General features: G+C 42.0%; 2 protein-coding genes across 2 annotated transcripts in view; one reads left to right on the forward strand and one right to left on the reverse strand.

The window, feature by feature from the left end:
- LOC145404710 (multiple PDZ domain protein-like) overlaps nucleotides 1-17,529 on the reverse strand; it is a 1,044,659-nt gene that overhangs the window by 545,227 nt on the left and 481,903 nt on the right. The window lies entirely within an intron of this gene.
- LOC145404621 (uncharacterized) overlaps nucleotides 1-17,529 on the forward strand; it is a 63,220-nt gene that overhangs the window by 7,076 nt on the left and 38,615 nt on the right. The window contains exon 3 of the mRNA XM_080276146.1: nucleotides 11,367-11,501. Within this exon, the coding sequence (XP_080132272.1) occupies nucleotides 11,367-11,501 (135 nt within the window). The remainder of the gene's footprint in view (nucleotides 1-11,366; nucleotides 11,502-17,529) is intronic.

Raw genomic sequence — 17,529 nt, forward strand, 5'->3', positions numbered from 1 at the left:
GCAATCAACCCTTCTTTCTTCCGTTTCCTTATGTTTTTCTCTCCGTTCTTCCCCTCCCCTTTCCTTCCTCCTCGTACCCTTGACACAACCACTTACGTTTGCCCAGCCACTTTGAACATTTTCCACATTATCTCTCTCTCCCTCCCCCTGATTCCTCCCCCTCCCTCTCCCCCTCCTCTATATCACCTTCTCCTCCTGTGCCCCTTTTCTGTTGAGTGTTAGCTTACCGAGTGTTATTTTTATTCACTCTATCTGTCTATCTATCTATCAATCCATCCATCTATCTCTCTCTCTCTCCATCTATCTATCTATCTGTATATGGGCTATATATTTTTACCTGTCTATCTATATATCTACCTATTAATTCCATACATCCATCTATCCCTCTATTTTTTTTATCTATTTAGATTTTATAAGAGAAAGTTGTACTGCACATTATCTCATTTTACTTATCATTCCTTTCTCTTTAATTCTAAAATCTACAGCATTTCTTTAACTTCCCTTTCTTTGCCACCCTTCATAAATTTCTCTAATAACATTTTTCTATCCCTTAAAAAAAAAAAAAATCCGTCTCAGTATTCCCCCTCTCTCTCTCTCTCTCTCTCTCTCTCTCTCTCTCTCTCTCTCTCTCTCTCTCTCTCTCTTTCTCTCATACATACATAGAAATGGCTCCTAAACTTTTTCCAGTACTTAAATTTCCATAAGCTCTCCATACCTAAGACGAATTCAGTCAATATTTCTTGAAGCTAAAAATATACCAGACTTTCTCTCTCTCTCTCTGGTTTCATTTCCAACCCTCCTATAATTTTTCCCCCTCCTTCCATTACCTCTCACTTCCCGTTTTCTTCCTCACATTTCATTTTCTGTCTTCACTTTCGGCACTCGTCCCTACCTTCATTTCGTTTTCCCTGTTCATTTCCTTCCTCGTTATCATTTTCCTCTTCCCTCTCCATATTCTTTCTCCTTCGCATTTTCCTTCCTTCTTCCCTCTCCACTTATTTTTCAACTGTTTTCCTTTGTCCTTTTTTTTTCCTTACTCTCCATTAATCAAAAATTCTATCACGTCAATGCTTTACATTAATTCCCCAAATGATAGTTCTCAGTTGTCATTTTTAGTCATCTTTCTTCCCAACGAGTTTGCATTCATCTTTTCTCCCCCCACCACACTCTTCCTCCATTTCCATCTTCCTCCCTTCACACTGTTCCTCCATTTCCATCTTCCTCCCTTCACACTGTTCCCCCATATCTCCTGTTTCTTCTGTTTTCTTCCTCCCTTCAACAATCCCGTTTCTCGTTTCAGTTTTTTTTCCTACTTATAAAACAAACTCTCACGTAACTGATTCATTAACAATCCACTGATGATGGTAATAAATGTCAACAGCCTTTTTACACACCACTTCCCCAAGCTCATTTCCTTTCATCTCTCTTCCATCCTCCTTTCAAGACATCTCCTTTTCCCCTCTCCTCTAGACAACCACTCCTTCCCCTCCCCTCTCCCTATCAATGAACGAGGGGATACTCAAAAAAACCCACTGATATTGTTGTAACTTCAAAGAATCTCATTTTCATCCTCATTCCCGAACCAATCCCCCTTCCCCCTACTCCTTCCTCAGACCCTATTTGAGGTGGTTTCTTTTTTACCCTAATGTCTCCTTCGTCAGTATCATTACCTACTCATTTCCGGTCTCTTCCATGTTCCCTGTTCTCCTGCATTTCCTTTTTTCATTACCTTGTGTTTCTTCTAACGTTACTCTCCTCCCACTTTCTCTTAAGCCACCTAATCTTATATTATCACACTACACACTATTTCACACCTCATACTAATACGCCTCAGTCACACCACACACTGCCACACCTTACACTGGTACTGGACACACCGCCCCACACCTCACACTGCCACACCACACACTATCACGCACTACCAGACGACACTACCATATCATACACTGCCACTCCACACCTCATACTTCACACTACACACTGCCCCTCACCTCACACTGCCACATCTGACACACATCTCACAGCGACGTATCTCCCCTTTTTCTTGATGAACAAACTTTCTACCATCCTGTATCTCATCACTCCTGTTTCATTTTTCCTCTCTCTCTCTCTCTCTCTCTCTCCCCACCACCGCCGCCAGCCCGACGCTCCTCTCTCCTATAACTTGACTCAACTTTCCCTCCACCTCAGCATCTCTCAGGATTTGTTTCCCTCCCAGTCTGTTTCCTCTATATACACTGACTGCCTGACTGACTGACTGGATGGCTGATGGGCTGGTTAAGTGATTGGCCGGCTGATCAGGTGAAAAACTGATTGGACGGCTGACTTACTGAATGGATAACTCACTGACTGATTAGACAGGTGACTGGCTGAGTACGTGAATGACTGGATGGTGGACTGGCTAACTGGCTAGACATGTGACTGGATGACAATTAGGTGCCTGACTAACGTGACTGACTAACTGAATGTGTAACGGAAAGACTTTTTAGGCGATACCGACTTACTAAATAGGTGAAAGACTGCATGAATGGCAGATTAACTGAAAGAATGACTGGCTGACTGAGGAGATAAGAGACAGACTGATAATAGTGTGGCTGACTGATACGCTGATCGACTGACTGACTGATTATTTAGCTGACACAATGCTGACAAGGCTCTATGAGCGAAATTTTCCTTGTAACAGTATATAGACTGACGAATAAAAACACAACCAGCAATAAGAATGAAACTGATAAAGACCTTGACTGATATGGATAAGATTAAGCTGATTATCTTAAATCTAGCTTCTAACTCACTAAGATAAAATTAAGCGTCTTCTAGTATATTAAGATTCTTACAAGGCGATTTCCTTCAATTCTAGGAGCCTTAGAAATGAAGGGTGAAGGCGATATCTAACATCTGTATTTTAATGTATTTCTTAAGCTGAATAAATTTGTCTGAAGAGAGCTGGGACAAAAACAAAGCACACACACACACACATACACACACACACACACACACAAACACACACACACACACACACACACACACGAAACCTCCCCCCAAAAAATATTAAATGCAGAAAATGACAAAACACACACACACACACACACACACACACACACACACACACACACACACACACACACACACACACCAAAAAAATGCCAAAAACACAAATAATAATAACAAACAGAGAACAGCAGTATTTATATTCCCTACGTAGAATTTCACGCACGAGATGACGAACAGCAATAATAATAATAATAATAATAATAATAAAATCTACCACTGACCGCGTTACCCCATGCATATAAATTTGCAAAACCAGATGGAAAAAATTACACACACACACACACACACACACACACACACACACACACACACACACACACACAATGGAGTCATACATACATACTTATATATAGACATTCTCCCCAAATTCTCTCTCTCTCTCTCTCTCTCTCTCTCTCTCTCACACACACACACACACACACACACACACACACACACGGAAAGTCATAAATACATACATATTCACAGACACACTCTCCCCAATCTCTCTCTCTCTCTCTCTGTCTTATACACACACACACACACACACACACACACACACACACACACACACACACATCCCCCCACCACACAAACCCACTCATCCCCCCACACAAACCCACCATCCCCCCACACAAACCCACCACCACCGCACCCCACCACACCCACACACGTATAAACATCACACCACAATAGTGTAAACATTCTACTAACACTACCTCGTATTTCCCGCATGTTTATATTCCTTTATTTTTAACACAACGGCCCCTTTTATTATCACGCTTCACCTGTTAAATACGGGAGAGGCACCAGGGATAAAAATTCGGCTCAGTTGAATGGGGAGGCCTTTGTTTCTTCCTTTTTTTTTTTAGCTTGCAATGGTTACCTGTGCCGTTTTAATTAGTTACTGAATTACCTGTGTTTATCTGCAGTTTTGTTGGTAATATTATTCAGTTTTTTTTATTTATCATATTAAGTTGGTTCAATTTCCTTTATTTATGGTCACTTCTGATTTATTATTATCCTTCCTTTATTTATTTACCTGTATATTTATTAGTCTTTATTGGTTCCCTTTAGAATCGTATTTAACCTCCTCATTTTCACACCTTATTAATTTACAGTTTTATTTTCAGGTATTTTCATCATTTACCCGTGATTACCTGACAGTTTTCGGTCTTATTAGTTTTTATTTCCTTATGTTTATAGTTTTATTTATTTTATTATTCATTATTTAGAAGCTTGTGTTTGTCGAAATGCGATGGATTTTTTTTTTATTTTATCTATGCTTTTTTTTTTTTTTTACGGATTTTTCTTACAGGTCGTGGGGGATTTAGAACGTGTGTGTGTGTGTGTGTGTGTGTGTGTGTGTGTGTGTGTGTGTGTGTGTGTGTGTGTGTGATTACCGTTCTAAATAGCATAATTATTAAATGCAGGATGAGAGACGGCCTTGTTTGCACTGTTGGGCTTACACCGGATAAACACAGGATGGACGACGAGGGAGGAAGATTAGAGGAGGAGGAGGAGGAAGAGGAGGAGGAGGAGGAGGAGGAGAAGGAGGAGGAGGAGGAAGAAGAGGAGGGAGGAATATGAGAGGAGGAGGAGGAGGAAGAAGAGGAGGGAGGAATATTAGAGGAGGAGGAGGAGGAGAGAGGAACATTGGAAGGAGGAATATTATAGGAAGGAGGAATATTTGAGGACGTGGGAGGAGGGATATTACAAGAGGAGGAAGGAATATTCGGGGAGGACGGAGGAAAATGAGAAGGGAGAAAGGAAAAACACAGGAAGAATAAATGGAGAGGAGGAGAAGAAAGAAGAAATAATATCAGGAGGTGAAGAGGAGAAGAAAGAGGAATATGAGAGGAACAGAAGAAGGAAAGAAGAATATGAGAGGAAAAGAAGAAAGAGGAATATGAGAGGAAAGAAAGAGGAATATGAGAGGAACAGAAGAAGGAAAGAGGAATATGAGAGGAAAAGAAGAAAGAGGAATATGAGAGGAAAAAATGAAAGAGGAATATGAGAGGAAAAGAAGAAAGAGGAATATGAGAGGAACAGAAGAAGGAAAGAAGAATATGAGAGGAACAGAAGAAGGAAAGAAGAATATGAGAGGAAAAGAAGAAAGAGGAATATGAGAGGAAAAAGAAAAAGGAAAGAGGAATATGAGAGGAAGTGAAGGAGAGGGGTATACTAAAAGAGGTCAATGATGCAATAGTCAAGATAAAGACGAGACTATTCCATTAATTTCTATGCTTAATCCCAGCTGAAGAAAATCGTCTGTTAAACTCTGAACCTCCTGACTCACAATTCTCAACAGCTGAACATAATCGTCTGGAATTAGCCTGAAAAAAGACGAAAGTAACTGGGAAAGAGTTAAAGAGGGAGTGAAGAGATTGGAGATACAGACTGACTGATAAAAATTACTGAGAGAGAGAGAGAGAGAGAGAGAGAGAGAGAGAGAGAGAGAGAGAGAGAAGACTGTGACAAAGGATGCAAGTCTGATAAACTATGAGGATAAAGTGAGAGAAACTGAGGGATCTGGAGAAGACAGGGAGGAGGGGGAGGAAAGAGCGAGAAAAGTGAGGAAATGAGGTGAGGTGGGGAGGGATAGAGGGAAGATTAAGGAGATGAGGTCGGAGAAATGAGGCTGATAAAGAACGGAGATGAGGAAGATGGAGACGAAGTGGGCGATAAGAGACGAAAGTTAATGAAAGTTGGAAGAGAGAGAGAGAGAGAGAGAGAGAGAGAGAGAGAGAGAGAATGGTGGTGGTAGTGATGTTGGAGGCTCTGGTTAGTATGCAAAGCTCCTTATTGTTATGCAAGTGAGGTGGACGAATTGTGGTAGTTTAGATAGTGGTGGTGGTGGTGGTAGTAGCAATGGTGGTAGGCTTGATGGTGTGGTGGTGGTGGCAATGGTAGTAGGCTAGATGGTGGTAGTGGTGGAAATGGTGGTAACAGTGTAATCTTCGGTGGCAACGCTGTGTAGTGGAGAAAGGGGACTCGAGTAGTGTGTCTGGTAGTGATGGTTGAAGGACATTTATTGTGGTTTACAGATGGTGGTGGTTGAAGAATGGTGGTAGTTTAGACAGTGGTAGTGGTAGGCGTTGTAGCAGTGATATTTGGTAGTAAAGCTTTGAATGGAAGGAGTTAAGGGTGGGGTGAGAACTGAATGGATTGCGAGAGGTTGAGAACTGAAGGTGTGTGTGTGTGTGTGTGTGTGTGTGTGTGTGTGTGTGTGTGTGTGTGTGTGTGTGTGTGTGTGTGTGTGTGTGTGTGTGTGTGTGTGTGTGTGTGTGTGTGTGTGTGTGTGTGTGTGTGTGTGTGAGAGAGAGAGAGAGAGAGAGAGAGAGAGAGAGAGAGAGAGAGAGAGAGAGAGAGAGAGAGAGAAATGAAAACTGCAGGCGTAGTGACAGAGGAGGAGACCGGGATCAACTACACGACACTAACAAGCCAATTTGACCCGCAATTGCCCCCTTATTTCAAACTATCGATCACTTCCCCAGGCATCACATTATACCCACGCAAACCACTTCAAGCAAGCATATGTAGCTCTTAACAACCCACTGCCGCGTGTAAATAACTGTACTGTAAATCATTATAAGAAATTACTCAACTATCATCATCATCATCATCATCATCATTCCTCTTTTCCCCATCATCATCATCATCATCGTTCCTCTGTTCCCCATCATCATCATCATCATCATCACCATCATTCCCCTGTTCCTCATCACCACCACCACCACTACCATCATCATCATCATTCCCCTACTCCCCATCATCATTATCATCATCACCGTTACATGATAAAAATGTGTATTCACTATAGGTAATCCCACACTATAATGAATCATTATCATCATCATCATCATCACCACAACCCTGTATCTAAATCACCACCAACATCCCCCCCAAAAAAAAAAAATAAATAAATAAATAATGCGTATCCATCATAATTCCACAGTATGCTATCATCATCATCAATACCATTATCATCACTTAGTAGTAGTAGTAGTAGTAGTAGTAGCTGTAGTTGTAGTAGTAGTTGTAGTAGTAGTTAGTATATATTATCACTATTATTATTATTATTATTATTATTATTTATTATTATTATTATTATTATTATTTTTATTATTATTATTTCCTCTATTTCTTTAGCGAATGACTCAAACTCTATCCTCATTCATCCTTCACTACAAAGACGTCTGTGTCTCATCCCTGCTATGCCACACGACTATCCATCTTAGCGAGGAGGATAGTATCATCAAGAGGTTCCTATCCACGTGTAAAATCAATTAACGATAAAGGTAATATAAACGTATAAAGAGACGGTCCGAGGAGGATAGTATCAACAAGAGGTTCCTATCCACGTGTAAAATCAATTAACGATAAAGGTAATATAGACGTATAAAGGGACGGTCCTGTAAACACCCGCTATACGATCAATTAATGTAAATAAAAGAAAAATAGTCTAAAGGTATGATTTTTTTTTTCTTTTTGCCGCAAGTTCGAACGGTAAAAGGGATACGTAAATTCTCTCTCTCTCTCTCTCTCTCTTTTCCGTCCATTTATCCCCAATTCTCTCCTCCTCTATCCTTATATATATTTCTATTATCTCCATTTCCCTCCTTTCCAGTTACATACTTACCCCCCTCTCTCTCTCTCACTCACTCACTTAGGCTTCCTTTACACGTCGCTTTTCTTCGTCTTCTTTTCATCTCTTCCCTCCTCTGTTCTGTATTTTACCTAATCCTCTTTCACGCTTTTCATCCGCTCTCTCTCTCTCTCTCTCTCTCTCTCTCTCTCTCTCTCTCTCACAGTCTGGCTTAACAAGATGTACCTCATTTAACTTTAGCACTTCCAAATTCACTTCGTCGCTATTTATCACGGAACTGCTAACCTCAGCGGAGCCTGCTAAAGTAAGCTCATTTTCCTCCCCCTCCCTCTCTGTCTCTCTCTCGTAATTTCCCACCTTCTCTCTCTCTCTCTCTCTCTCTCTCTCCCTCCCTCTCTGTCTCTCTCTCTCGTAATTTCCCACCTTCTCTCTCTCTCTCTCTCTTTTCCATCCAATTCCCTCCTCTTTCAATTCCCCCAACCCCTCACACTCCACCTCCCTCCCCTCTTCTCTCTCCTCCCCTCACTACTCCTTCACCTACCCTCCCTTGTCCCCTTCCTCATTTCCCCTCTCCTTTCGTTCCCTCCCCCTCATTTCCCCTCTACCCTCTCTCTCATTTCCCCTCCTCTCCTCCTTTCCCCCTCCCTCATCCCCCCTCCTTTCCCCTCTCCCTCCCTCATTTCCCCTCCTCTCCCCCCTCCCTCATTTCCTTTCCGCCACCGATTTATTCCTTGACAAAAGAGGCTGTCCTTCCATTGTCCGCGGGAATCATGTAACTGTGTCTCTTTATACGCCTTCAGCCTCCCATTCTTTAGTTTCCCATGTAATAATGAGGAGGTGGTAGAAAACGAGAGAAATATTACACGTAGAGAGAGAGAGGGGAACAGGAGAGGAGTGAACTATGGGTACCAAAAAAAAAAAGAGAAACAAAAAGAGCACTGAGAGAGAGAGAGAGAAAGAGAGAGAGGAACTGTAAGACCCTCCCAAAAAGAGGAAGAGGATTGTGCTTTTGAATGAGAGATTGGTAAAGAGGAGGAACAAGAGGGGGTAGGACGAAGGAAAATGAAAAGTGAATGAGACTAGTGGGAAATGAGTGATAGATATGAAAATGGAAATGAAAGAGGGAAGGGAGGAAAAAAAAGATTAAAAGGAGATGAATACGAAGCGCAGAGGTAGGTGTGATGAGAATGAAGCTCGGATTCTCCCTAACACCACTTCTTAAGCGATTTATTGCTGGATATGGATGGGTAATATCCTTTCCTACGTTATTTATCCAGAGGATGGCGATGTTAGAAGGATGTGGCACAGAACAGGAGAAGAAGGTGTAATAAGCAGAATAATTCGCCTAGGAAAAGGTGTAACGGAGCTTCCTTAATCGACGAGAATAAGGACCAGAGAACATGAACGAAGATAATTCCGTGTGTGTGTGTGTGTGTGTGTGTGTGTGTGTGTGTGTGTGTGTGTGTGTGTGAGAGAGAGAGAGAGAGAGAGAGAGAGAGAGAGAGAGAGAATAGGTCAATGAACATGAAGTAAAAAGTGTGACAGTGAGAAAAAGTAAGAAAAAGAAGGTATAAAGGAAATGAGTGAGATGATTGTAAGGGAAGTGAGGGGAAAGTAGTACCAAAGACGGTATAGGAGAAATGACTAAGGAGACAGGAAGGACATGAAAAGGGGGAAATGAGTGTGGGGAGTGTAGACAGCAAGAGAGACGAGGGTAGCGACAATGAAGGCACGGGAGATGGAGGAAATGACTAGAGGAAATGAGAGAGGAGATGCAGGTAATGACAGGACTGAGATGAGTGGGGAGTCACTGAATGCGGCCATGAAAGTGGTGAATAAGCACAGAGATAGTGAATGAGAGACATGAATGAATGCTGTCAGTGAATGAGTGGGTGGGAAGAAATATGAGATAAAGGTAGACAAGGAGATGAGATGAAGAGATGAGGGCATATGAAGGAGATGAGTGAATGAGTGATATGAATGAGATGACCATAGAGGCGGTGAATGAGAGGGAAGGAGTGAAGGAAATGAATACAAAAGACAGGATATATGAAAATAATAGGTGATGATGGAGATGAGTGAGATGAGTACAGACACAGGAAATGAGATAAGAAGGAACTAGGACATACAAGGAGATGATGGAGATGAATGAGATGAGCAGAGGAGGCACATGAGAGGAGATAAGTAAAGTGATAAAGAAGATAAAGATGTGTAAGATGAATGAGCAGAGACAGCACTAAAATGAGATATGAAGACTCTAGAGCATAAAATGAGATGACTGAGATGAGCGAGATGAGTGAGATGAGCCCAAGTGAGCTCAGTAACATCGGTAATTTCCCCGAGGACAAACCCAGCTTAATCCTAATGTCTCACGCCGATTATGAGAGGAAGAGATGAGAGGAGGAGACAAAGGGAAGAGAAATGAGGAAGAGGAGAAATGAGGAAGAGGAGAAAGGAGGGGAGGAATGGAAGAGGGGTTGGAGAGGGCGGAAGAGAGGAGTGGTGGAGAAAAGAGAAGTGGTGAAGAGAAGACGAGAAGTGGGGAAGAGAAGAGAGGAAGAGAAGCGGGAAAGAGGAGGGGAGAGATGTGGAGAAGAGTAAAGGAAGAGAAGTGGGGAAGAGACGAGAGGAAGAGAAGAGAGGGTGGGGTGAGAGGAAAAGAAGAGAGAAGGAGGGGAAGAGAAGAGGGGGAAGAAGAGGGGAAGAGATGAGGGGGAAGAAGAGGGGGTGGGGTGAGAGGAAGAGAAGAGAGAGGGAGAAGATGGGAAGAGAAGAGGAAGAGAAGAAGGGAAGAGGGATAATGGAGAGAGGAAGAGAAAATGAACAAACACGAGTAAAAGAAGGGAAGAAGAGCAGAAAGGGAAAAAATGACAAAAAGGGGAAAGAGCAAGACAAGGAACAAACTGAAGGGGGAAAACGAGGAAAAAGTTAGGAAAAAAGGAAAAAAATAAAGGAAATCTGAGAGAGAGAGAGAGAGAGAGAGAGAGAGAGAGAGAGAGAGAGAGGAGTCATCTAAAGGTAGGGAGGGAAAAAAAAAAAAAACTTCATCAGAGAGAAAAAATCCATCTCTTTAAGGTGATTAAATAAGGTAAAAATTACTAACAAATTTCAATGCCTCCACGAATAATAATAATAATAATAATAATAATAATAAAATCCTTCTCCCCATTTATATTGTTAGGAAGCGAGGAGCCGTAATTAAGTCTCTCATATATATGTCTACCGCAGGGTGGACATATTCACCATTAAAACAGAATACAGAGAGAGAGAGAGAGAGAGAGAGAGAGAGAGAGAGAGAGAGAGAGAAAGAGAGAGAGAGAGTCCCCCATATAACATGAGCCAAAGCCGCATCACTCTCCATTAGTCTCCCCTGGTGGCCTATTTCTCTTACTCCCCGTTTTCTATTGATTGCAGTTTCGTGATATTGCTGTGTATGCCATTCGTGTTGTTTGTGTTATATTTCTTCGTGTTGTTTCTATATTTCTCTACGCATGGATAGTCTAACATTCATCTATTACTCCTTGTATAGCTTTGGGTGTATTTCATTATGTATAGGTGTAGTGGGTTTTCAAAGTTGTATATCTCCACACATGTATACCTTTCAGGGTATTTAATATACGTGTAAAAAGGTATATGGTTAATTTGTTGCTATTATATTATCTTAACGATTGGAACTCGGGATAATTTTACTTAGGTCTACTACAGGTGATGCTTCAATTTGCAGGTGCGGTGTGCAGGTGTCCAGTGACGTACCTGCATCAACCACAACTACCACCATCAAAACTACAAGTACAAGGACCACATCTACTGGAATTACCGCAACCACCACCCTACTTGAACTACCACAACAACTGTACCGGTACCTACCACACCTTCCTCAACACCACCACCTTCCACAATAATACCCTCTACCACAAGAACCACAACAGCAGCATTCAGTTCCATCAGTGACAGTAACTCCAACACCTACCACAACCACCACAACTACCATGACACGCCAACCACAGCCACCACCACCAAGATCACCACTACTGTTACCTGTCCTTCCCTACCTACCTGCCAATCACCTCTTAACACTCTACCTGTATAACTTGTTTAATACAGAGTGGTAAAGAGTCAACAAAATGTGGAAGGCACAGAGCACCAAGACTGACCCATCACAGTTATAAGTAGCTACATAACATACTATCACACTCCATACTCATCACATACTGTCAAGCCTCACACAAGAACCATATTGTCACACCTCACCCTATTACACCTTGCACAGCGTCACTATAGAAACATCAAACTGTCCATCGCCACTCTACACACATGCCACACACTGTCACACCTCGCACTCACCTCAACCTACCTTGTTTTGCACATACCTCTGTCACACCTCACACTACCACTCCGATACGGTTCATATTTGCCTCGAAGTCATACTCATAACTACTTCAATGTCACACTTCACACAGCCACACCTCATACGGTACCATACTACCCCAACTCATGGTATCATACTTAGCACTACCACACCACAACACGCATCGCATTATATCACATTATGCATACCTCACATATACCTCACATTATCACTCTCCATCATAATACGCGTTAACACACCTCTCTCACACCTCACTTTCACACCTCAAACGCACCTCACTATCACACTACGCCCCGTCATACCTCATTCTACCACAGTTTTCACTACCACACCTCACCACACCACATTTCTCACTGCCACAACTCACACGTAGCTCACCTCACACCTTACACAGCCAAACCTCCCGTCTCCTCCTACTTATAACTTTGTAGCACATCGTATAAGTAATGCTGTAGTAACTTATAAAAATGCTGACAGGCAATTCTATATAAATGGAGACATCATTAACTTTGGCGATTAAAAAAAAGATGACAATTTTTTTTTCATTATTCCCTCTTATATTACGATACTGATATTTAATGCTACTTTCAACATTTTACTGTGTGTGTGTGTGTGTGTGTGTGTGTGTGTGTGTGTGTGTGTGTGTGTGTGTGTGTGTGTGTGTGTGTGTGTGTGTGTGTGTGTGTGTAGGAGGAGGAAGAGCGAGGGGAAAAAAAACATAGCGGTGATTGACAGGCGTATACCAGATCAATTCACCTCTTTAGTTATTCCTTAATTTGACGTGACGTTGAATTTGACGCCGAATTTGACGTGACGTTGAATCTGACGTTGAATTGGAGGTGACGCTAAATTTCGAGTTTTTCAAAACATGGGGCGAACATTTTGGGGGAGGATGGAAGTCTGACATGATGCACTGATTTCATTATGCGCGAAAAATCCATTGGGGAAAAACTGACGCCTGATTTAACACTGTCAGTTGTGGATGACGTGTGTGTGTGTGTGTGTGTGTGTGTGTGTGTGTGTGTGTGTGTGTGTGTGTGTGTGTGTGTGTGTGTGTGTGTGTGTGTGTGTGTGTGTGTGTGTGTAAAAGCATACAGTGGCTGGAAATGGCAGGGTAAAATAAAAAAATGTTGCCAAATTATATTCCACATGTACATATTATAATTTTACCTGGATTATGTTAAAAATATGTAATCACCTTATCATTAATTAAGCCCGCTAAAACCTGGCTTAATCTTTCTGGTATTACCTCACAACTATTACTCTTTTTCTAACTCCTCTTCCTCTAACTCTCCTCCTCCACCACTCCCTATCATTCTCCACCATTTTTTCTCCACAACACTCCCTATCTCCCTCTATTTCTCCCTTACCACCTCCCTCACCTAGCCTAGCCATCATTTCTCCACCGTTTTCCACCTACCTATCTCCCTATCTTCCTCTGCTACCTCCCTCTCTCCCCCCCTCAACCATTCCTCCTCATCCACCGCTAAGTATAAGGTATTAGGCACGGAATTAGGCAAGGTATTAGGGAGATTCACTGACCGACGAGATCAATGGTCCAGGTCATCGAAAGAAAACGGATTAAAGAAAATACAGAAGGGGAAACAATAACAATGCAAGAAAGTCCCCCCACCAAAGACTCAGGCGGCATACTCCTATTAACACCAGAATATGATGCTAGTCACGAAGACGTGCTACAGAGAGGATGTAGGGCCACAGTACTGTCTTTTCCTGCCACTGAGCCACGTGAAATATGCCGTAAAAAGATAAAATTTGGGCCACGTTAAGGTGAATGAACTACAGGTTGGGATTCTCAGATATATCTTAAGATCGATGCCCCGTCGTAACTAAGATACGATTTTTACAGGAGGAACTAAACACAGGAGAATTTTGCCCTCCTTTCTTCAGGTAAAAATCGGAAATGGATGAAAAATAATAGCACAAAAAGGTCGAAGTATAAAAGGAAGACCGAGAAATGATGTTAAAAATACTGGGATTAAAAGAAACTGGAGGAAATGAATGAAAAATACTAACATATTGGTCGGAGTATTAAAGAAATGGGATCGGATATTGAAAAAAAAAAAATGACTAGAAAATGGAAAAATTCTCATTATCGAAGGGGAAACTAAGAACCCCCCCCAGAGAGAGAGAGAGAGAGAGAGAGAGAGAGAGAGAGAGAGAGAGAGAGAGAGAGAGAGAGAGAGAGAGAGACCAGATCAAAAGAAAAGGGAGAAAAAAGGCCTAAATAGAGAGAGAGAGAGAGAGAGAGAGAGAGAGAGAGACCAGATCAAAAGAAAAGGGAGAAAAAAGGCCTAAATAGAGAGAGAGAGAGAGAGAGAGAGAGAGAGAGAGAGAGAGAGAGAGAGAGAGAGAGAGAGAGACCAGATCAAAAGAAAAGGGAGAAAAAAGGCCTAAACAGAGAGAGAGAGAGAGAGAGAGACCAGATCAAAAGAAAATGGAGAAAAAAGGCCTAAATAGAGAGAGAGAGAGAGAGAGAGAGAGAGAGAGAGAGAGAGAGAGAGAGAGAGAGAAAAACCAGATCAAAAGAAAACGGTGGAAAAAAGAGAAGCCCAAATATCGAAGGGGAGACAATAACAGAGCGAAATGAGTTCCCCAAACAACAAAGCCACAGACGGCATAATGCGTGGGACGTGGAGGCCAAACAAATGAAGGCGCCGGAGCCAAACCATGAATAAAGATCAAAGGACATGCATACACGCAGCCAACAAGCCAAAAATGGAAATGAGGGCTGGACGCGCGGAAAGCCTGAAAAGTTCCATAAACGTTTCTAAAGGACGGTAAAACGTTTGGGAGTATCCTGTGTGTGTTGAGGGAAACGTTTCTATCCCACGTTTGTTCTGACGACGAAGAACACGAATGAGGGAGGGGGGGGGGACTACAACTGGTTCAGCTGATGGGCAAGTGTAGTCAGACTGAAGGGATTATTAAACTAAAAACCAAGAAGACTCACTCTTATCTCTGACGAAGTTCACGGGGTGGAATAAACGGCTCAGCTATGGCCAGATGTAGTCAGACTGCGGGGCTCATTTGACTACAAACCAAGGAGACTCATACTCATCGAATTTCATATATCCAGGGCTTGGTATTCGCTGTGCATATCTGGCCCGGTTCCCTCGGGTGAAAATAGACTACCGTGAATTTTTCTGTGTTCATCTTACCCTTGAGGGGAGAGTACAATCACTATCAAAAGTCCGCTGACACTTCCTTGATGGATGTGGTGACAGGTGATACGCAATATTTATTATTTATTTACTTATTTATTTATTGAGATAGCTGAATTATCCATCTATTTATCTACCTATCTAAATCTATCTATCTATCCAACGTTCGGGGAGGAATGAGAAATAGGGAAGGGATGACATAATGCTGGTAGAGGGACGATGAAAATATATCTATCTATCTTACTATCTATCTATCTATCTATCTATCTATTGACTTAAATCGCTTTTTTTGGGGGGCGTAGCTTCAACAACAGAATCTTCAGGCCACAATAATATTACTTCATTTGGGGATTTTTTTCTTTTCTTTTTCGGGGTGTGTGTGTGTTTATTGCTTGATATGTTGGGTGTACGTACGAGCATAAAGTTGTGTGTGTGTGTGTGTGTGTGTGTGTGTGTGTGTGTGTGTGTGTGTGTGTGTGTGTGTGTGTGTGTGTGTGTGTGTGTGTGTGTGTGTGTGTGTGTGTGTGTGTGTGTGTGTGTGTGTGTGTGTGTGTGTGTGTGTGTGTTTTGACGTGTTTGGTGTATTTACGAGGGTAATTTCAAAGCGGGGTGGACGTGTATCAACCTCTCTTTGAAAGTCAGACATAATTTTCAGAGTTATTCGTGGTGGGCAGATCACAATACTACATTTCGAAGGTTATCGCTCACTATCTCTAGTTATCGACCGGACAGAATACTTATATCCAAAACCACACACACACACACACACACACACACACACACACACACACACACACACACACACACGAAACATTCTCCTGTACTGTATAATGTGAAAACTGGGAGCAAAACAAAGAGGGTTGATACAAGCCCACCCCGCTTTGAAACTGCCCTTGTAGATACACCACACACGTCAAAACACACACACACACACACACACACACACACACACACACACACCTTTATACTCGTAGGTACACCCAACATATCAAGCAATAAACACACAAACACCCCCAAAAAAGAAAAAAAAAAAAACAGAGCAGATAAGAACAACATTCTTTAAGACACATGTATAAGAAAAGGAGGTAAATAAGGTTCAATGAAAATAAAAAATAAAGAGCCAGAATCTGAGGTAAATAATGTTCAATAAAAATAAAAAAATAAAGGAATAATGTACCCCGCCTGACCTAACCTGACAACAATTACACGACCTGGGATAAATTTTCAGGAAGTTGATGGAGCGAGAAGTTGTCCAAGAGCTGGAACTTCCCTCAATTTCGCCACCATGCCACTCACGACCCACCCAACCCACTCGCAACCCACTCCACCCACGACCCACCCAACCCACTCGCAACCCACTCCACTCACGACCCACTCTCAACCCACACGCCTGCCCTATCCCCGGCCTCTCGCAAGCCCAACCCAACCCACTTGACTACCCTATTACCCTTACCCAAGAATATACCTTTGTTTCTTTTTTTTTTTTTTTTTTTTTTAAAGAGGCTGAATAAAGGTAAAAAAAAAAAATACAGGTGTCCTATTTTTCTTTCTTTTTACAGGTGAATGGAGTAAAAAACAAAATCTTTAAAAATCCATACAAGGGATTACAGGCGTCCTCCATTCACTGAAAAAAAATCTAACATTATTCCCATTTCAGACCAGCCCATTCCTTCACCTCCCCATTTCACCCCAACATTTTCCCTCTTTTTTTCCCCAATTTCCTTTTAATAATCTCTTTCCTTTACCCATCCCTTCGCTCTTATACATTTCAAGCAAACTTTTTTTTCCTATTTCCTATTTTTCCCACTGCCAACCAATTACTTCCTTGTCATTATTTCGTTTTTTCAGTTTTCCTCTCATTACTGTAATTTTCCTCGTCACATGTCACCCTATTTCTCTTCTTAATTGCTCATATTTTTCTTTCCCCCAATTTTTCTGGATCTGGTTTTTCCATTCCTCCATTTCTCCCTCCTCTTTCCATCCTTTCGCTCCTCGCCCTTCTCTTTTCCTCATTCTGTCCCTCACCAACTTCCTGTGTGTGTGTGTGTGTGTGTGTGTGTGTGTGTGTGTTTCCTTCACTTTTTAACCCTCCATTCACTCCTTCCTCCTTTGATTCACCTCCTCTAGTTCTCTCTCGCACCATAAATGTTAAAAAGAAAGGCTGTCTTCAGTTTTCCTTACCCACTTTCTTACTCTCGCTCTCTTTTTCTCTTCTTCGTCCTCCTCCTCTTTCCTCCATTCCTCTTCCTCTTTTATTCGTCTTCTCTTTCCTTCTTCTCCCTCCTCTTGCTCCTCCTCCAACACCACTACCACTACTACCTCCCCCTCCTCCTCCT

This window comes from Coenobita brevimanus, chromosome 7 (genome assembly GCF_032717465.1).
Source record: "Coenobita brevimanus isolate Jiangsu-jjx chromosome 7, ASM3271746v2, whole genome shotgun sequence".
Classification (NCBI taxonomy): Eukaryota; Metazoa; Arthropoda; class Malacostraca; order Decapoda; family Coenobitidae; genus Coenobita; species Coenobita brevimanus.